General features: G+C 42.9%; 1 protein-coding gene across 6 annotated transcripts in view; it reads left to right on the top strand.

Moving 5' to 3' along the window:
• Nucleotides 1-22,209, top strand: part of ABCC5 (ATP binding cassette subfamily C member 5) — an 88,414-nt gene that overhangs the window by 59,578 nt on the left and 6,627 nt on the right. For all 6 annotated transcript variants that reach the window (XM_027061328.2, XM_015063583.3, XM_053221147.1 and 3 more), the window contains 10 exons: nucleotides 483-585; nucleotides 3,253-3,437; nucleotides 3,821-3,967; nucleotides 4,268-4,397; nucleotides 5,814-5,967; nucleotides 6,052-6,180; nucleotides 8,429-8,615; nucleotides 9,906-9,995; nucleotides 11,991-12,180; nucleotides 15,679-15,838. In XM_027061328.2, coding sequence (XP_026917129.1) covers nucleotides 483-585; nucleotides 3,253-3,437; nucleotides 3,821-3,967; nucleotides 4,268-4,397; nucleotides 5,814-5,967; nucleotides 6,052-6,180; nucleotides 8,429-8,615; nucleotides 9,906-9,995; nucleotides 11,991-12,180; nucleotides 15,679-15,838 — 1,475 coding nt within the window. The remainder of the gene's footprint in view (nucleotides 1-482; nucleotides 586-3,252; nucleotides 3,438-3,820; nucleotides 3,968-4,267; nucleotides 4,398-5,813; nucleotides 5,968-6,051; nucleotides 6,181-8,428; nucleotides 8,616-9,905; nucleotides 9,996-11,990; nucleotides 12,181-15,678; nucleotides 15,839-22,209) is intronic.

The following is a 22,209-nucleotide window of genomic DNA, read 5'->3' on the forward strand; positions in this document are numbered from 1 at the left end:
TGTGAGGAATGGTATGAAATCCAATGTGGCTGTAGAGTAGAAGCCATGGGAATGGGAGAGAAACATGTAGAGTTAGGCTGGGGCGAGAATATGGAGGTTTTGCAAAATCAGGCTGAGAAGTTTGATTTTATCCTGTAGTAGCAGTGGGAAATGATCAGATCTATGATTTGATTTAGTAATGTGGAGATAAGAGGTGAGAGGAATGGAAATGACCCCAGCCCTAATACTTTGGGCAAGTTGGAGTGGCTGAGAACATTGGGGAGAGCAATGTCAATGGAAAGACAAGGGTAGGAACCCAGATCTCAAAGATTGAAGGAGTGGAGGAAGCACAAGAAATGAGAATAGGTGGCCCTTTTGAGAGGTTTTGATGTATTTCTTCTCAAGAGTAGCAGCAGCTTGCCAGATGACTTCTCGAGTATGTCCTATGGACCTTTGTCTGAATGGCTGCCTTGTAACTGGAGACACTTTTTTTTTTTAATTAGATTAATTCAAAAAAAGAAACCAGCGGTTCACAGAAGAAATCACAAGACAAGGGTCCTAAAACAGGATCAGTAAAGAAGGAGAAAGCAGCGAAGCCAGAGGAAGGTAATGACCTTTTCTGACCTCTTAGATTTGTCATTAAAGTTTATTAGAAACTTTATGCCAAGTAGTGATTCATAATGTTTGACAGCATTGTGTGTTCTAGAGTCTCTGGCCTTTTACCTCTGGAATAACAAAGTCTTACAGAATATTGGGAGATCATGAGGTGCACCCTCTGTTTGCTTAAACAGACCAAAGCAGTAAGAAGGACCTTTAATCCTCTGCCTCCTCTCTCTGCAGTGTGGGTCAGGTGTCAACAATCAGCTGAGTCATCTTGAGTGAGGAAAAATGGAATAATGGCTAGAGATACACCCTTCCTCCTGCGATTCACCTCTGCTCTTTAGAAGTCAGTTCCAGTCTAGGCAGAGATGTTCCAGCACCAGCAGTGCCTGTATGCTCAGTAGCTCCCTCGTTAGGATAATACACTCCTGGCTGTTTCCGACAAGGCTGCAGCTGGGCTGTGGTGAAGAGTTTATAGCGCAGGTTTTTCCTGTTGCACTTTCCCCAGGGGGAGTCCTGGGGAAACAAGTCCTGGGGAATCTTGTTTTGTTTGTTTGTTTGTTTGTTTGTTTGTTTTTTAAATCCTTTATCTTAGCAGTAAAACAAACATTGAGAGTTAGGAAAGCTATTTACAATACCTTAGGTCTTTTCTTTCACCTTTGTGAATTTCAAGCTGCATATCAGTTTACCAAAAAGAAAGGAAAGAAAGGAATGTGTCTGTTTTAAAGCTCTGGTTTTGTTGTGTCATCATGTCACCTAGTGTTCTGAATCCAGGACCTTCCCTGGGTTTGCTTGTGCTTTGGCCCTGGCCCGTTTTCACTTCCTTGTTCTTAAAGCTGTGGATGTTTGGTGTTGGGAGTTAACCACCCTGATTTAGTACACTCTGGAGCTTTTCTTCCTTTTCATAAACCATGTATGAGACTTTGAATTGGGGTGTGGTTTAAGTAAGATACCTCTACACAGGAAGCAAACATAGCACAGAAGCCTGAGTCATCTGTTGGTTCCTGCCATAGGCAATATTAAAAAAAACCAGAATACCCTTAGGGAACATTTGTTCTCATCTGCAGAGCCCCTGACCTGGTTACTCATAACTCTTCAAGTACTCCAGGCACACGAGGCTTGCTCCAAGATAATTAAACATTGACCATGATATAGAAGCGCTGGCTTTTTGTAGAGCTGTTTCTCTGTGTTAGTGCACCAGCATCAGTCACCTGATCCCTGGGAGCCGCTAGGAGAGACCCTTGAACTTTTCTCTCCTCCTCACCCAATCACCATGTCTGAATGAATTTACCTCCTGAAACTCCATCCCCATTGCCACGGCCCTAGTTCTGGCCTTTATCATCTTGTACCTAGAGTATTATAGCTACTTCCTTTTAAATCTGTCCTCCATACAGACAGCTGAGAGATCTAGTTAAAAACAGGAGACCAACTAACTCACTTTCCCTCAGGAAGTCTTTTCAGGAGCCTCCCATTTCAAAGCAGTGTTTCCTAATCCTTGTCCTGATAGGACACACGTAGAAAACACGAAAACACATAGGGACAACAGGATGAGGTTGCTTGCTGCCTGAGGCGGCTGATCTGGCCATCCATAGCCAGGAGTCAAATCTCCACACACCTGTAGCTCATTCTCTTGAGAAGTTTTTGTTTTTTTTTTAACGTTTATTCATTTTTGAGAGACAGAAACAGAGTGTGAGTGGGGGAGGGGCAGAGACAGAGGGAGACACAGAATCCAAAGCAGGCTCCAGGCTCTGAGCTGTCAGCACAGAGCCCGACACGGGGCTCGAACTCACAGACTGAGAGATCATGACCTGAGCTGAAGTTGGTCACTTAATTGACTAAGCCACCCAGGCACCTGGAGAAATTCTTTTTTTTTTTTAATGTTTATTTTTGAGAGAGAGACAGATATAGAGTACAAATGGGGGAGGGGAAGAGAGAGAGGGAGACAAAGAATCTGAAACAGGCTCCAGGCTCTGAGCTATCAGCACAGAGCCGGATGCAGGGATGCTTAACCGACTGAGCCACCCAGGTGCCCTGCTGGGAGAAATTCTTATCTGAGGGATGAAGTTCAAATGCCTTTATCCTCTGACCACGGCCTCCCTACTAATCAACCTTATCTCCTGCTACTCTTAGCTGCACTTAATATTCTAGCCTTGCTGATTTGGCTGATTTGGTTGTGCTATTTTCCCACCTCTGGGCCAGTGCCCATCTTTTCCCCACCTGGTCAAACCTGGCATACCTTTTGAGACCATACAGAAAGTCTTCCCTGAAACAGTTCCCCCAAATAGTTTAGGTACACCTGGATGTTCCCATGTTGCCCTGCATATGTCTCTAACATGGCATTTAGCACATTTTATTATAATTATGTGCTTGTTTTATCCGTCTGTCCTACCAGGCTGTGGAAGGATCCTCAGCCAGATTTTAAGGGCAGGGACATAGTCTTAATCCTCTTTACTGCTCCAGGGACTCATCTGGGGCCCGGTTGATAATAGGTGCTTAGTAAATGTTAAAGGGAATAATATTCAAATAAGGAGGAAATAATTCTGATCTAGAGCTATGTGAAACTATTGGTTTTCTTTGATTTTGCTCTTCTATAGGTGACTCAGTTTTAGAAAAGTAGCCTTTTTCTGCTGAGTTTATGGTGTTTTTTTTGTTGGTTTTTTTTTTCCTACCTAGGGCAGCTGGTGCAACTGGAAGAAAAGGGGCAGGGTTCAGTGCCCTGGTCAGTATATGGTGTCTACATCCAGGCTGCTGGGGGCCCCTTGGCATTCCTAGTCATTATATCCCTTTTCATGCTGAATGTGGGCAGCACAGCTTTCAGCAATTGGTGGTTGAGTTACTGGATCAAGCAAGGAAGTGGGGTAAGGTTACTCATTAATGGGAAAATTATATGTCTAATAATGTGGCCATTTCTTTGTATTCTCTGGGTGTTCTTGGGGAAACTGCTCAGTTTTTGATTGAAAGAACCAATAAACAAGGATTACCCAGGATAAAAAAGATGAGTCCCTAATGTAACCTCACAAGATAGTTGCTCCCTAACCAGCTCATGCAGCAATAGGACACCTGAAAGCTGTCTGCCCTCATTTAGAAAAGAGAGAAGTGGGGGCCAAAGCCTGCCTGTGTTTGCCACAACCAGATCCCATGGTCATTATTCTGCACCTTCCCTTGAACTGAGAATGGCCCTGAGTAGGAGTTCTTTGCTGTCCATAGGAGTCTTGCCTCACACAGCCTTGCCTCCAAACAGAACACCACAGTGACACAAGGGAACAAGACCTCTATGAGCAGCAGCATGAAGGACAATCCTCTCATGCAGTACTATGCCAGCATCTACGCCCTCTCCATGGCAGTCATGCTGATCCTGAAAGCCATTCGAGGAGTTGTCTTTGTCAAGGTATGCAGTGGTGACTTCTGCTCATGCTCTCCCTGGTAACTCCGTGGTCAGACTTTGGCTTCTCTCAGGTCAATTCTGAGCAGGGGAGCATCTCTGAAGCAAGATGGCCCTAGCTGAAATGACCTGTATCCCATTAGCCCCAGCCTTTTCTTAGTACCCACCTCTTTCCTCCATGACCATTTGCCCTTCTCCAGCTTTGGAGTGGATGTCCTGTGGAGTTGTGACCTGGATAAATAGGAACTGAGTCTGCCTGAGTCCCTGGGTCTCTGAGCCATGATCACTTTGTCCTCTGCTCTTTAGGGCACACTGCGAGCCTCTTCCCGGCTCCATGATGAACTTTTCCGAAGGATCCTTCGAAGCCCTATGAAATTTTTTGACACCACCCCCACAGGGAGGATTCTCAACAGGTTTTCCAAAGACATGGATGAAGGTATTTCTTGCTTCTTCTTTTATGCTCTGGAGCCCAAGCTGCAGCTCCCTGTGCTCTCCAGCCTTCTAGATGCTCACCAGGTGTGCACATCTATCCAGCCTTAGATTCTGAGAGCACAGGGGCTCTCACCAGGTGTGCTGGTGTCCACACCAGGAACATGTTAGTTTTGGCATTTTCTCCAGATTGCAACTTGTACTTAGGCTAAGGACCCATCTGATTTCTTACCTGCCATCTAACTTCTCGTTTGATCTCATTAAACCTGAAAATAAGTTCTGAGGATTCAGTTGGCATAAATGCTTTGGATGGGAGCATCTGAGATTCCAAAACATGTTTACTTTGAGGGCAGTGTGTTGGTTCCTGGACACCTACAACCTCTGGCAGGTTTTCTGGATGTCACATGGGCTGTGCCAGCACCAGAGCTTAAATACTTCTCATAGCCCAGAATAATAGTAGTGGCACCTGATATTTATTGATGGCTTACTGTGTAACCAGCAGTGTACTGAATGTTTTAGATGGATTATCCTCATCTTCAGAGTAGCCCTAGGGGGGTGGGTATTGCTTCATCCACTGACTATATGGGAAAGCTGTTGTCTAGAAAGGTTAAACAACTTGCCCAAGATTACACAGCTATTAGATAACAAAACTGGGAATTGAGCCCAGATCTCTTCACCCTAGAGCTAATGCTTTTAACTGTCACCCTGTGTTGCCTCCAAGGACATGTTTCAGATGTTGATAAGCCAATGTAAAGCTATGACCAAAAGTAACAAGGGATCAGAACCATCACTAATATACAGAACTGATGCATGACACGATCCCATTTCTTCTACACACACACACACACACACACACACACACGGAGAAAAGATGGAAAGAAAAAAATCAGTGATATCAACATGTCTGGGATTTTTATGAAATACTCCAGCCAAAAACAAAAAAACAAAACAAAACAAAAAAACAGAAAAAGTTGGGAGAGGATATAACTAAAAGGAGATGAAGAAAATGTTAACTGTTGAAGGTTCTATATTCCTTTGATTTTTGTGTACATTTAAATTTTTTCATAATGAAAAATTTCTTAAATGTTAGCAGCAGTTTATTGGTACTGGTAAGAAAAAGATCATTTTTATTTTCCTTCTTGAATATTTATTTTCTAAATATTTTGCAACAAGCATATTTATTTTGTAAAGGGAAAAAATGTTTAAAGTGATTGGGTGGCATGGTAAACCCAAAAGAGGGACTGGGGAAAGAAAGATCACTTAGAATTTCCTGGGACAAGGAAAATTAGAGCAACCAGGTTTCTAGATTTTTCTTTGATTTAAAAGACAACACACAAATTTCAGACAGAAAATTTGTGGAATCTTTTTGTGTTTTTTTAAAATTTTTGGTCTCATTTTCCCTGTTCCTTTATGATTTCCGCAGTTGATGTCCGCCTGCCCTTCCAGGCTGAGATGTTCATCCAAAATGTCATCCTGGTGTTCTTCTGTGTTGGAATGATCGCTGGAGTTTTCCCATGGTTCCTGGTGGCGGTGGGGCCCCTCTTCATCCTCTTTTCAGTTCTGCACATTGTCTCCAGGTAAACAAGAAGTGTTTACATCTTCCAGCATGAAGCCAGAGTTGCTGGTCTACCACTCTGACATGGAACTCATTCTCTCTCCAGGGTGCTGATTCGAGAGCTGAAGCGTCTGGACAATATCACACAGTCACCTTTCCTCTCCCACATCACATCCAGCATACAGGGCCTTGCCACCATCCATGCCTACAACAAAGGGCAGGAATTTCTGCACAGGTTAGTGCTGATGGTGGCCAGAGGGCTCAAAGGGGGGGTCAGCACACCAGTATTTAATAAGTCCAAGAAGCCTTTCAGGGCCAGAGTTGGGGATTGTAAAGCTCATTACAAAAAAAGTATTAGTGATCTAATGGTCTCTGATTAAAATTCATTCACTCACTTGCTGGAACTCCTTTCTGAGCAAATGAGAAGGCAAAATACAGGTTTTGGAGTCTGTTGGCTTTGGACTCTAAATGGCTATATATAAAGGAGTTTTCCTTTTTTTTTTTCTTTTCTTTTTTTTTTTGAAACAGTAGAAGATGAACATTGACATTAGACTGACATTTTTATTTTAGCTGCTGAAGATTGTTTATATGAGAAATTCATGTACATAGTCATTTTCGAGCTTTGTATTAACAAGAGATTGGAACTAACTCAAATGTCCTTCAGTACAGAACTGATGGTACTGTAGCATCAAGCTATGGTATACCCATATAGAATATATATATGGTACTGTACCAAGCAACCTATGGTATACCCATATAGAATACTCTGTGGCCCTTAAGAAGAATGAGACAGTACTATAGGTACTGATATGGAATGATCTCTAAAATACATTAGTGAGGAGCACCTGGGTGGCTCAGTTGGTTAAGCATCCAACTTAGGCTCAGGTCATGATCTCATGTTTGTGAGTTCGAGCCCCGCATTGGGCTCTGTGCTGAAAGCTCAGAGTCTGGAGCCTGCTTCAGATTCTGTGTTTCCTTCTGTCTCTCTGCCCTCCCCCACTCACATTCTGTTTGTCTCTCTGTCTCAAAAATAAACATTAAAAAATGAATAAAATACACTAGTGAAAGAGCAAGATACAGATGAGTGTGCATGGTATGCTCCCTTTTAAGTATATGTTTATATAGATGACATTTAGAATATCCTTGAAAGGGTGCACGAGGAACTACTAGCTGCCACTGGAAAGGGGAACTGAGTAGCTGGAGGATGGGCAGGAGAAAGACTGACTTTTCATGGTAAAACTTTTTATGCCAGGGCTCCTGGGTGAATTAGTTGATTAAGTGTCCCACTTCGGCTCAGGTCATGATCTCACAGTTCAAGAATTTAGGCCCTGCGTCGGGCTCTGTGCTGACAGCTCAGAGCCTGGACCCTACTTCAGATTTTCTATCTCCCCCTCTGTCCCTCCCTCCCCTGCTTGTGCTCTCTCTCTCTTTCTCTCTCAAAAATAAACATTAAAAAAAAAACTTTTTTATGCCTTCTAAATCTTCTGTGCATATCTTGTCTACTCCAAAAATTAGGTAATTAATTAAAAGAAAATCTAGAATGGAAAGTCTAGGTTAAACAACTCAGAAAAATAATCCTAACTTTAAGAGAAAAACAGTAAAATACACTGTATGTGTATACACACACACACACACACACACACACACACACACACACACATTTAAGTGTATTAGAAAAAGTACTGAGAGAAGATATGGCAGAATATTAACCCTGGTTTTAACAGAGTGGTGAGAATACTGTGTTTTCTTCTTTACTACATTTTCTAGATTTTCTCCAAATATATAAAGAAGAAAAGAGATTTTTTTTTTTGTAAACAAAGCACATTTGCCTGGCAAGACTCCCTGCTCTGAAGTTGTAGTTGTATGTGACACGCAAGCCTTTGGATGGTGTCTGATCTGCTCTCTAGGACCCCAGGTTCAGTAGTGTCTCGCTCCTTCAGTGGCAAAGGTTGTCCAGATCTTTTTTTTGCTGTGGTTTAGTTCCTGGTTCTGTGCTCTGCGGCCTTGGGAAACAAGCACTGTTTTGCCCAACATCAGTGCCCCAGCAGACATTTTCCATTTTACCATATTCACTCTGTGAGTTTATTTTTCCAGGCCCTAGGGCATTTCTGCAGTTTGCCTGTGTAACCTCTCTTTCTTTGAGGAAATGACCCCTGACGTAAGACATTTTGCTAAAGCTTAACCAGCCTCTTTATTTGGTCTCTTTTCCCCGTGCATTCCTTGTGCCGTTAACGTAGATATTTTTCCCTAACAAATTTAGTATGTTTCTCTGAAGGAGTAAAACTGGAAAACCGCAAGTTGTCCTGTGTATGGAGCCTGGAATACTCTGCAGTCCTTAGGTTTCCATAGCATTTTCCTGGTGACACACAGGAAGTACTTAAAAGTTAGCCCTCCATCCATAATCCACCAGAACTCTGACATCACCCCTCCCCAGGACTGTGTGGTGCTTTGTTGGCCTATTAGGTGTTCTGTCTCTCTCACAGGTACCAGGAGCTACTGGATAACAACCAAGGTCCTTTCTTCTTGTTCACGTGTGCAATGCGGTGGCTGGCTGTGCGGCTGGACCTGATCAGCATTGCCTTGATCACCACCACTGGGCTGATGATTGTTCTCATGCATGGGCAGATTCCCCCTGCCTACTCGGGTCTTGCCATCTCTTATGCTGTCCAGGTCAGTCTCTGGGGTGGAGCATTACCTCTCCTCACTTGAGTCCTGTGTTGCCCTAGGAGAGGCATGGTAGGGGGCTCTCCCTAAGCCTTTGACTCTTAGAGCTTCTGTCCATCTCTTTGTTAGTAACAACCTAGGCTTGGTTGGGCAGGGAGAATGGGAGAGAGATCCAAGTGCTGTATAGGAACAAAGAAATTTAAGTCTGTTGCATGTGTTTAAGAAATAGGTGCTGTTTCTTCATAAATAAACATGATTTTGAAAATAGTTTGTTAATTGTAGGTTTCTACGTTCACCACCCTCCCATCTCTGGCCTTTTCCTGGTCTTCTAAAAAATACTGTGTCCTCAGTATGCTTCTTATATGCATTTTATTTTCAGGCCCCTGATTTTCCCAGTACTGTTACACGTGGAGACCTGGCCCCTAGGGGTAGTCTAAGGTCTTTAAAAAGCTCAAAGAACAATTGGGAACTTGGGCACTAAGTATTTGAAGCTGTTAAGGTGTCATCATGGTGTTGGACAATGGTATTGTGTTTTTAAAAGAGTCTTTGTATGTTAGAGAGATGTAAGCTAAAGTATTTATGGATAAAATGATAGGATGTCTGGAATTTGCTTTCAAATAATACAGATGGGTTGCATGGTATAAATGATACAATATTGCCTGTAAGTTGACAGTTTTTTAAGTACATGGGAGTTCATTATACTTCCCTTTCTACTCCTGTATCTGTTTGACATTTTTCCCTATGGGAAAGATCAAAATAAATAAGTAGCAAAAGAAAACCAAGAGGACATATGTATCTTCACAGATTCCCAAAGACGTCTGTCCGTGTTATGCAGACTTACTTGATTATTGGGTGGGGAAGAATATATGTTATATGTGCTGTGTTTGAGGGTCCTCAGTCTGAGGTACACAAGGGCTCTGCATTCTCACTCATTCCTCTCAGGAGGAGAGGACTGCCAGAGCAGGTGTAGGTGCAAGTATGAAGCCCAGAAGTTACTCAGCTGCAGATATGTGTACTGGAAATGTAAAGATGGATGGAAATCCTTTGGATACAGGAAAGTTAGTGCGTGCAGTACCACAATGCCACCTACATTCACTGAGAATTGCAGTTGATTGGAGGATAATAGGCATTGTGTTACATGTTTAGAGAATGACTCAGTCCCTAAAACTAGCTGCTGCAGGTGCCCAGTTAGTTCGTATATTGAGCTCTAATCCCCTAGATGGAGCAGGTTTTCTATTGTTGGCCTGACATGTATTCATAATGAATTCTCCCTTGGCTTTTGCTTTCCATTATCAGCTAACGGGGCTGTTCCAGTTTACCGTCAGACTGGCATCTGAGACGGAAGCCCGCTTCACCTCAGTGGAGAGAATCAACCACTACATCAAGGTCAGGCTGAGAAGTCCTTTTACTGTGATGTGACCCTTCATGGGGTCCTTTTGCCCTTTTACTGCCTCAGCTGGATGTGCAGGGAGGATGCTTGTTTTCTCTGCCTTATTCCACAGGGAGGACTCTTCAGCATGTGTGGAATGGAGAAGAGAATAGCTTAAGAGTTTCTAAATACTTTTGTGAATTGTGTCTGAGAACGTAGGTTCATCAGCTAACTTCTAAAATGTTCAGAATTTTGTTAGTTCGGTTAAGCTGACTACTGTAACGTTTTCTTTACCCTGTTTGAAACCACATATTGTTTTAAATCTTAGCCTAGTTCACTTGCTCTTAACCAGGGAAGGCCATCGGTGTCCCCGACTGAGCTTTAGGCAGAGACAGATGTGGGCCTCATCTCTGGAGATTCCGATGCAGTAGGTCTGGGGTGAGACCCCAGCTTCTGAAGTTTTAGAAGCCCCCTAGTTAATTCTAAACTGCACTCATAGTTTAGAAACCAGTTAATTTAGTGGATGCTGAGATGATCTAGTTCTTCCCACCTTCCCTGCAGTGCTGCCAGGAGACAGCCTCTTGCTGGTGTCCTAGCTGGAGCTCTGAAAGCAGTTTTCTATAGAGAGAAGCAGAATCATGAGTAGTTAGGATTCGCAAATTTAACTCAGTTCTCAGGAGTTACCTATTTTGTGAACTGCTCAGAGACTTTATCATTGTTTACATGGGAAGAATATATCCCAACTTCCCAATAATTGACCTACAAGCATAGTGTTAAAAAACTACCCTTTCCATTGAGAACTAGTATATTATGTAAACTGCATTTTCCAGCACACATGCGTCACTGAATTGTTTTGACAATGAGCCTCATTAATTGTAGGATACTTCTTAAGCTTACAAACTGTTATTCTCAGAATGGCAGATAACCATCTAATATATCTGCTAATAGCTGTTCCTTATGTTTATCTGTTAGCCTCGTTGCCCAGTGCTCATGTCTGTGGATAATATGTGGGTGTATATACGGGTGTGTAGTGTTTGATTTAATATTGCTGTTGGTGAGAGTCTCTTGCTGGAGAGGTCAGGGTGATGGTCAGCCATACCAGAGTGGACCCTGCACAAACCAGTCACGTTTCTGAGGACTGACTCCACTGCCAGTCCCCAACCTGGATGCCTGTGCCGGCATGGAGTCCTTCCAGCTTGGAATTTGAGACTTCAGTCTCCACCCGCACCCCCCACCCCTACTGCTGCCCAGAGCACCACAGCCCTTGGCCTTCACTTTCCTATGAGGCTATAAAGCTCCATGACTAGTTGCCAGAGAATTTTCAAACATTACAAGGTGGGGCTGTTGGTAACAAAAATCACCCAAGCAGTTACATTGAACACAGCATTTTAAAGCTGAATGGATTTCCACCATTCTTTAATCCAGTCCTCACGATTTATAGATGAGAAACTAAGACCTAGAATGAAGAAGTGATATATCCAGGTCACACAGCTATTGGTGGCAAACTGGGATTACAGCCCATGTCTCCTGGGGTGACTGATACGTCAGAATGCCAGGATCTGATCAAGTATTTAGTAAATGGTAGTTTCCTTCCTTTGGGTTTAGGCCATTGGCTTTCAAATGGTGGAATCTTGTTTCAAGTAGAATATTTTCGAAGAATTCCGATCAAAACGGCTGTGTGTGAAGAGCCAGTGAAAGGTCTCATGCCCCACCATTAACCTCCAAGGTGGTTTTGTGGAGAAATTCCGTAAGACAGAAAACTGTTTGAGAGCTGCTGTCCTCCCCAAGATGCTGCTTAGTAGCCACTGTAAACTGCTAAGTGAAAAGCTAGTAGCCATTGTGCGCTGTCTGGTTTAGTGGTAATAAGCCCTTGCTCCCTTTCATAGGGCGGGGACAGGGTAGCAGCTGCCTCTGTGTGGCTGCTATGGTTGTCCTGATTTTACTTCTCTTTGAAGGCCTTTCAGCCCCCACAGAATCTGGTCAGTCTGATCCAGCCCCTTCTGTCTCCCCAGACTCTCTCTTTGGAAGCACCTGCCAGAATTAAGAACAAGGCTCCCTCCCCTGATTGGCCCCAGGAAGGAGAGGTGACCTTTGAGAATGCAGAGATGAGGTACCAAGAAAATCTCCCTCTGGTTCTGAAGAAAGTGTCCTTCACCATCAAACCTAAGGAGAAGATTGGCATTGTGGGGCGGACCGGATCAGGTAAGAATGCAAAGGCCTCTGGAGAAACATTTGAACCTATCTGAGTTAAGCTTGGGGCCCATGATTTGCTGTTTTATTGACTATCACTCTCATCCCTTCAAACCAGTTCTGTATTAGATGAGTAATGAGGAGAGGGGTGTCTCTGAAGCCAATTTCCTAAATGTGTTCTTAACTCTGCTTTTGTAATATTTAGTGCTTTTTCTAATCATAAAAGTGTACTTTCTCAATGCAGAACACTTGGAGCATATAGCAAAGTGCAAAAAGGGGAAAAGCACCTATAACTCCACTACCCAGAGATAATTACTATTAATATTTTGGTGGGTATCTTGTCAGGCTTTTTCTATCAAAAAAATATGTTTACACAAATGAGGTCATTTTACACACACCATCTCATGAGCTGCTTTTAAGTCTACCAGTTATTTCTCTATGTCAATGAATAGCCTATGACATGAATTCTATGCAGCATGATAGAAAATTCTATTTTATGGATATACCATAATTTATATTTAACCAATCCCCGGTTGTGGGGAATTGAGGTGGTTGTCAATTTTTCACTATTATGAATAGTACTGCAGTGAACATCCTTATTTCTATGAGGTCAAAATACACAAAAAAGTTAAGTTTTCTGTGACATATTGCCAGTGTTGCCTCATATTTACCAGAAGCCAACACAGCTCTAAATAAGGAACCTGTGTCCCTTTGAAGACGGAAATTATTTTCTTAACCTGATATTGATTGCAAAGAAATTGAGAATTGGCCCTCATTTTAGGCGTTCTTCTTTGCCCTTAGTATCATATTACTTATGTGCCCTTTAGATTTCTAGGGTTAAGAACTGAGTAATTCATTTCTTTCCCTTTCCTTCCTGAATAACCTTTCAAACATTGAGTCTTGTTTTGTTTTACTAACTGGTGTACCTGGTTTAAGCAGTCTCTCTGGTTCAGTTCTCATTAGCTTTTGGGGCTCCATGCTTCCCTGGCATCAGAACTCTTCCAGGTCTGTTTCTTTCCATTAAAAAAAAAAAAAAAGGCCTTGTGTCTTTTCTGGCCAATTTACTTTAAAGAACCTGCTAAGAAGAGAAAAAAAAAAAGCGCCATCTCCTGCTTCCTGCCTGAAGGAATTATTTCATGTCAGAACAATGCAGTTTGTAGGTTTTTTACACTGGCAGGAGGATGTTCAGCCAAGGAGGGTTGTCCTTGGCTTTAGGCTGTCCTAAAGCCTTGGCCAAGGCTTTAGGCTGTCCCTAAAGCTCTGCCTATGCTTTCCTCCCTCAAATTCCCTCTGCTACATTGGCTTCCAGGGGTACTCAGCTCCCCTGAAAGCTCTAACTGATGTCCCCCACTGTGATTCCCTTTGACACAGGTAAGACAGACTGAAGTATTCACTGAGACTTCATTGAGCCATAAGTAGTGACAGAAGAAAAATAAGAAAAAATAAAATAATTATAAATGGCCTGACTTGCAAAATCTAGACTCTAATTCTAACAAGCTTCTGCAAAGACTGTTAGACCGGGACTCTGCCGTGGCTATAGTTAAGGACATCACTGTGAGGACCTCATGGCCTCTTTTACTAGTACATTCCATCAGTGCAAAGGTAGTCTGGATTCAGAGAACTGTAGGATCTTCCAGTCCAGGTAGCATCTTTTGTTAAGGTGGAACAACTTGATCTATTTTTTTGAGGAAAATTTCTCCCTTGGTTTAGATCTTAAAGCACTGCCTTGACACTAAGGGAGAGTCTCCCTGCCTTCCTTGTATGAGGGTACGGGACCAATAACCAGAGCCCCGCCCTCCCCCCCCCCCCAATTCTGAACAAAGGCATTTACCTATAAGAGGAGAAGGCCTCCTTAAGAATCCTGCTGCGTGGACCCAGTTTCCCAGCTCATTTCTAATAGATGCATGTAAGGATCACTGCTTCAGGAAGGTGGACATTTCTCAGGGTCCCCGTTAGTTATTTGACAGGGGTCTGCCCAGGGACAAACCCAGACAGTGGAGATGTGGCTGTAGACACTGGGGAGAAGGCAGGATATTTGTGCCCTCAGTGACTGCTAAATAGACAAAGTCATGAAGTTCTCACGAGAGGACTTTCAAAACATGGAGGCAGAAGAAGAGTAAGGGGGGGGTCAAGAACCAGGCATCTGGCTAAGGAAAAGTCATTGAAAAGCTAAAAACCTGTGGTTCTAAATCTAAACCACGGGTCTGAGTTTCAGAAAGGCAGACCTGACTATGTCTTAAGTTTTTGGAGGGTGGGAGCACTATAGCTTTTTAAATGTTTATATCCTGTGACATGGTAATTCTGAGAATGTCTTCCAAGGAAATCATCTGAGGTGGCAGCACAGTTTGAGCATGCCATAACATTATTATAGTATTAAATATGTTTCCAATGTTAGAGGACTGGTCAAGTAAGCAAGAGCACATCCACATGGTGGAATATATTGCAGCCAATAAAACTTTATTTTGAAAAAATTTTTAACATGGTTGAGTGCTTGTTATATAATAAGTGGGAAAAGGCGATTATATTATTGTATCTCTGGTGTGATCTCAACTCAGAGAAAAAGACTGAAAGGAAATGTATCAAAAATAACAGTAGTGAGATTATAGGAGATTAACATTATCTCCTTGAATTACTTATATGACTTTTAAAATGAAGATTCAATTAAGAAAAGCTATTCTGACCTCATCACTTTCTCCCTCAGACCTGCTTTTCTATCACAGTTCCTTATCGCAGTAGTTATCTACAGCCACTTACTTACTTAAGCCGAAGCCTCCTTCCCTATGTGTTTACCCCAGAACTTCTTCCATTCCCAGCTGCTGCGGCAGTGGTAGAAAGGCCTTGTCTTGTTTCTCTCTGGGCTGTGATACGGGGACAGAAAAGAGAGAAGACATCGTGTCCTCTGGTTTGCCCCACTAGTTCCTTGCTATAAGCTCTCTGTTCTTCTCAGTTTGCCTGAGATGCATTTCAGCCTGTGTGCCCACCCCAAAGGTGAAAAGCAGTCCTTTTTCCAATTTACTCTTGTGAAATTCTGACAGTCCCTCAAACTCCTTCTCAGGCTGAAGCTGTGTGATTTAAATATATATGCTTGGTAGCTCTGGAAAGTGCATTTTTTTGCTATTTCTGGCAATCATTTTCTTTCTTTTTTTTCTTTTTTAATGTTTATTTATTTTTGGGAGAGAGAGAGAGACAGAGTACAAGCAGGTGAGGCACAGAGAGAGAGGGAGATAGAACCTGAAGCAGGCTTCAGACTCTGAGCTGTCAGCACAGAGCCCAACGTGGGGCTCAAACTCACCAACTATGAGATCATGACCTGAGCTGAAGTCACTTAACTGACTGAGCCACCCAGGTGCCCCTCTGGCTATCATTTTCTACATTATCTTAACTAATCAGATGAAATAGTGTTCGAATAGAACTAGAAAATTAGATGATTTTGCCCTGAGAATAAACCAGTTTTGTCTTCACGGAATTTGCTAATTGAGCTACTTTTCTGCATGTCTTTTGACTCCTTAGGGAAGTCCTCTCTAGGGATGGCCCTCTTTCGTCTGGTGGAGTTATCTGGAGGCTGCATCAAGATTGATGGAGTGAGAATCAGTGACATTGGCCTTGCCGACCTGCGAAGCAAGCTTTCCATTATTCCTCAAGAGCCAGTGCTGTTCAGTGGCACTGTCAGGTAAGGACCTGAGTGCCCATGTGCTTCGTGCTGCATTTCGAGGCCAGATGGGCATGTTAGAGCCTCCATGTGGGACTGAGATCTAGTGACCTCTAGTCTAGTGCTTTTCGCACCACCTGTGCTTCTTAGTGCAGAAGTGAGGGGTAGCTCCCCCGCACAAGCCACCTCATTAATGAAACAGGGCCCATGGGCCCTGCAGCATGGTGGTAAAGAAGTCAGCGAGATCTGGGCTCAGATCTCTGCCCTGTGACTAAGTTACCTGAACATACCTAACTCAGCTTGTTCCCTCATCTGTAAAATGGGGATTAAAAAACTTTTTTTGTTGTTCATTTATGTTTTTTTTGAGAGAGAGTGAGAGCCCACACACGTGGTGGGGAGGGGCAGAGAGAGAGGGAGAGAAAGAATCTCCAGCAGGCTTCATGCTCAGCGCGGAGCCCAGTGTGGGCTCAGTCTCACCAACCATAATACCATGACCTGAGCGGAAACCAAGAGTCAATGCTTAACTGACTGAGTCACCCAGGTGTCCCAAATGTGGGGATATATTAAATTAATATTATTAAATTAATTAAATGTGGGGATGATCTTCATTGTGAAGGTTGGATAGGTCCATATAAATTATATAAGCACTGAGCGTGGCAAACCGTGAGCATCCAGTGAATAGTAGCAGCTCATCAGCCTCACCACCATCATCCTCCATCTTCCTCCCACCCCACGTTGTCATCTCCCCTAGCTATGCTCCAAGTTGCAGTTCTCGTGATGGTTTTCTGACCTTATTACTCCTCGTGTTTTTCTACCTCTGGAATGATGCCTCTCTGAAATCTGCCAGGATGCCTAAGATAAAATTCCTCTTCTCAACCTGTTAAAATAGTAACTAAGAAGGAAATAATATTTAAGCCCAATATCTTTCCTTATAAATTATCCCACCCTTGCCCTTAGCTTTAAGCTTTTGCCTCCTGGAAACAGTGGCTTTCCATAATCCATGTCCATTTCTATTCAAGTTTCCTCTCCTTTGAACTAAAAATATCTTTAACTATATAGTTGACCTAGATTGGACTTCTTTTTTTTTTTTTTTTTAATCACTCTGAAAGTAGTATTGCCATTTCTTTCATTTTTAGTGGTCTTCAAAATAAAAAAAATTGGTACCAACTTAATTTCAAATAACCACAGACTTATCTTTAAAATCAGGTCCCCTCCTTGGACGCCTGGGTGGCTCAGTCAATTAAGCGTCATATTCTTGATTTGGGCTGAGGTCATGATCTCACGGTTTGTGGGATTGAGCCCTGTGTCCGGCTTGGTGCTGACAGCACAGAGCCTGCTTGGGATTCTCTCTCTCTCTCTCTCTCTCTCTCTCTCTCTCTCTCTCACTCTCTCTTTCGCTCTCTCGCTCTCACTCTCTGACTCAAAATAAATAAATAACCATTAAAAAAAAAAATGAGGTCCCCTCCCTTTCTTCGGAAATGGCACCTGAACTCACTGATTCAAAGAGGTTTGGTAGATAAAATGAATTCTCTCCTATACACATGTAGGGTCAACACTCTTGGGTGTGTTTATTTTGGCATTTTCTCTAACCACCAATGAATTTGGGCACCATAGAATCAGTCGTTCCCTTTAGGAACTGAGATAACAAACAAATGTCAGAAGAGAATTAGAATTTACTGAAGAGTAGGGTCTAAAATGAAGAAATTGAGAGTTGTTGCCAAATCTGCTCTTCCCTCCCATAAATCTCTCCATTTTTAGATGCCACAAGGAATGCCTTTGAGAATATAATTGGCCTTATAATTTTTGGCTCCGGACAAAAGAACCATTTTTTTTTTATCATCACTTGGAAAAACATTAAGAAACAAAGTGTGTTAAACTTGACTCTGTTAAGGACACTGCCACTGACATGCCTCACGTTTTATCTCCAAATTTTACAGCACTTCATTGGGGGCTGTGAATCAGGGGCTTCTAGAGTTGATGGTTAAGTGCTAGCTTTGGCAGCACATATGCTAGAATTAATGGTTAAGAACTGACCTGCTGGCATGGCAGCTGGTATTTGTAAACCCTCATGGAAGTGCAGCTTTTCTGGGAGTTGGGGCCATTTGTTATCAACTCCAGAGACATGTTGCTGCTTGATGGACAAGCTTATGGCTGGTGTGCTACTGCCCTGAGTTTTTAGTTATTGTGCTCAGAGTGCTATTTGGGCAATCCACTGTACAAATTTAGGGAATCCTGTGAGTTTCATTTTCTGCCAGCTGTAATTTTGGCTTTTTAAGTCAATAGTAGATGCTGAGGTGAAATTAAATCACAGACCTATGATATTCTTCCTTTTATCTTCTCAGGTCTTACATAAGACCAGGTTTTATCCCAAGGAATATTCAGTTTTTGGTGTTCTTTTGCTTTTCTTAGACTATTAGAAAGCCTGGGGCACCTGGCTAGCTTAGTTGGTTGAGCGGCTGACTCTTGATTTCAGCTCACGTCATGATCTGAGGGTCACGGGATTGAACCCTGCATCAGGCTCTGCACTGAGCATGGAGCCTGCTTAAGATATTCTCTCTCTCTCTCTAAAATTAAAAAATAATAATAATAAAATAAATTTCAAGAAAGGGTGTCCCTTTCCTTTTTTTAATTTTTTTTTTATTTTGATAGTCTTAGTCCCTGTGGAACTTGGGATTTCCCAAAAGCTCCTTAGCGTCAACATCAGAAAGTAATGTTAAGTCTAGAATAATTGTATCAAGAACACTAGATGTTATCTAACATTTGCTGAAGTCATTCCAGAGAGAGGGGATATATGGGAAATCTTTACCTTCCTCTCAGTTCTGCTGTGAAGCTAAATTGGCTCTTAAAAAATTATCTTTAAAAAAAAGGGGGGGTGGGAGGTCATTCTGTGCCAGATACTGTTGCTCTAAAGAACAACAGAACAGTACGTGGCAGATGTCCAAAGCATTTTAATTGTATTAATTCATCAAATACTCAAAACCCCATGAGGTAGGTACTATTATTATGCCGCTTTTATAGATGAAAAAAGTGAAACCCAGAGAAGTTAAGTAAGTTGCCCAAAGGTAGGAATCTGAACCTGGGCTGTCAGGGCTCTTATGTGCCACACTCACTGTTTTGCCTCCTGAAGTTATCACAACACCTGCTAATAATCATGACCTTGGGAGGAGGTATCCTGTCTTTCCAAAAACCAGAGTTAGACCTGCTTCCTCAGGGGCCTTACTTTTAGTTACCTTTCTTTTCTAGCATCTTCAAAATCTCATCTGATTCCAGGTTTGTACAGGCTTCCCTTATCTTGACAAAAGAAAAATATGCACTCTCTGCTATTCTCTTGAGTCTTTTTCATTTACTCTACGTTCCCCATATCTCTTTTTCCACTTCTAACCTTTTTTCTATCTAATTTTACTCTTAACAACCAGTCCATATTTCTGAATAACTATCTAGAGCTCTCCTTTAGCTTCCTGATAGCAGAAGGTCTGCAGGTCCCAAGTCCCCTGCTCTGAGGCCCCAGGCTGCTCAGGAGCCCTCTCACTCCCACCCCCACCATGGCAGGACGGTGTGGCGTAGCAGTGTCTTCCCATGTATGGGGGCGGAGGGGACTCCTGTATCCTCTCACACTCTCAGAGGTACTCTCAGCCTCATTTAGCCATGGCCACCAGGCAAGCTTAGAATACTGCTAAAAATAAAATATGAAAGACCAAAGATGAAAATGCACTTCTGGCAGCATTAGGACTCCAGGAGTTCTTCTTTTTTTTTTTTTTTTTTAATGTTTATTTATTTTTGAGAGCGAGATGGTGCTAATGGGAGAGGGGCAGAGAGAGAGGGAGACACAGATCAGAAGCAGACTCTAAGCTGTCAGCACAGAGCCTGATGCGGGACTCGAACCCATGAACTGCAAGATTATGACCTGAGCCGAAGTCAGACACTTAACCACCAGAACCACCCAGGTACCCCAGGACTCCAGGAATTCTGGCTATTACAGATAGGTGTCTTCATTCTCAGGTGCTTTTTTTCTCCATCCATCCATCCATCCATCCATCCATCCATCCATCCGTCCAGCTACAACTTTTGATGTTGTGCATGCGCAACTTTGCTTTCGCTTCTGTTTGTGGCTTAGACTCGGGGCCATCTGGCTTCTCTAATGACAGTGTATTTTTTTCTATTCCTGACTGAGCTCCCTGTTGAGATCAGTCTGGTCTGTCTTAATGTGTATGTACACCACCTACTGGTGTATGTAAATATTCCTTATATATCTGGAGCCTATTGCTCAGCCTTCGGCGGCTCCGTCAGCTGGTGTGATGAGCCTCAGAGGGTTGAATGTGGAGCCTACCCATGTGTCCACTGAGTCTTCACCCACAGACAGTCCGCTGGGGCAGGCTCCTCAGTGAGCAGGTAACTGTATCCCTTGTGTGCATACTCTGTCTGATAAGAGGTATGTGGTGAACTTCCTAGGTGTATTTGCTTCCTAGGGATGTCACAACAAAGCGCCACAAACTGGATGGCTCAAAACACAGGAATTTATTGTCTCACAGTTCTAGGGGCTAGCAGTCTGAAATCAAGGTATCAGCAGGATCGTGCTTCCTCTGATCCTTCCCTTGTCTCTTCTACCCACTAGTGGTTTGCCAGCGATCTTTGATGCTCCTTGGCTTATAGATACATCGTTCCAATCTCTGCTTCCATTGTCACCTGGCCTTCTCGTGACCCTCTCTCATAAGGACACCAGTCATGTTGGATTAAGGGCCCACTCTACTTTGCCACTCCAGAATGACCTCATTTTAACTAATTATACCTGCAATGACCCTATTTCCAAATAGGGTTACGTTCTTAGATACTGAGGGATAGGACTTCATGTCTTTTTGGAGAGGACACACTTCAACCCATAACAATAGGCATCACTGTACTGTTTCTTCCCTAATGTTTTATTTATTTTGAAGAGCGAGAGAGAGCATGCATTCATGCATGCACACATATGCAGGGGAGGGACAGAGAGAGGGAGAGAGAATCCCAAGGAGGCTCTGCTGGCACAGTGCTCAAACTCACGAACAGTGAGATCTTGACCTTAGCTGAATCAAGAATTGGACCCTCGACCAACTGAGCCACCTAAGTCCCCTGGACTACCTTCTTCTTTAAGAGATATACCCACAGAGATAATAGATATTAGATGGTATGCTTATAGAAGATTAGTCTTCCCCATCCAGACTTTTCACAGATAGGACTTTATCAGAACTCTTTCTGAGCCTGGTATTCAGGATCCTGGATTATTGTGTCCACTTGGAAAATGCATTAAATATATGAATCAGAAGGCCACCAAGCATTAGAATGAGACAGCTAATGTGTCCACATGTACCTTGTCTATTTAACAGCTGCCAGTGATTGAATGTCTGCCTTGTTCCAGGCACTGTAGGTATATTATCTCTAATGTTTACAGTAACTTACTGAGTCATGTCACTATATCCCCATTTTATAGAGCAGGAGACTGAGGAGTAATTTGCCCAAGGTCATGCAGATGGTAAGAAGCAGAGTGGGGATTTGAGCCCAATCTGCCTGGATTCTGTGTACTCATACCCTCTCTGCATCATACGGTTCTTCGCCTCTGTGATTACAGAAAATGCTTTAAATTGTGACACACTAATGCCTCTTACCAGGAAGTCAAATAAGAATGTGTGTTCCTTTATTCTTACAACAAATAGTAGACAATATACATGGGTTTCAACAGTGAATAAGATCCAGACAAGGATCCTGATCTACTGGGGGAGACAGACAAATGAACAGAGAGACAAGTGCTTTTTTATTTAAGATGGGGATAAAAAAGTGAGGGCACTGAAGTATAGAGAAGTTAGGCTAACTGGGTCAGGGTCACACAGTTGTAATAGAAGCTGTACAGGAATCAGCAAGTCTGGTCCCAGAGCCCTTTCTTTTACCAGTGTCTCTCAAGCAAAAGGGTGGGGAGAGGTGCACATGTTCAAAGGGCATAAGAGAGCAGAGCCAGTTAGAGTCTCCCAGCAGAGTCCACAAGTGTCCCAAAGGGATGAGCAAGATCGGTGCCAGCCTGTGCTTCCTCCTGTCAGGTGGAGTTCTGGGATAATGTCCTGCTTGCATTTATGTGCCTGGAATTGCTAACCCCAGGCATGGAGACGGATGTGACACAGAGCTAAAGTTTTCCCAAAGACTTTCCTATTCCTGTATGCCAAGTATAATTTTATGGACAAAGCAAATTATACCTAATACCTTTCAGGTTACTAGAACTATAAATGTCATGTTTAGATGGAGACAAGGCACTGCAAAATTCATGTAACATCCCAATTTCTATCAATTATCTGTTCCACCCCATCCCTTTACCCTCATCCTCTAGGACAAAGAGCTGATTCCCCTGTCTTTTAAGATTTTCAGAAATG

The sequence above is a fragment of the Acinonyx jubatus genome, chromosome C2, assembly GCF_027475565.1.
Source record: "Acinonyx jubatus isolate Ajub_Pintada_27869175 chromosome C2, VMU_Ajub_asm_v1.0, whole genome shotgun sequence".
NCBI classification, from domain to species: Eukaryota; Metazoa; Chordata; class Mammalia; order Carnivora; family Felidae; genus Acinonyx; species Acinonyx jubatus.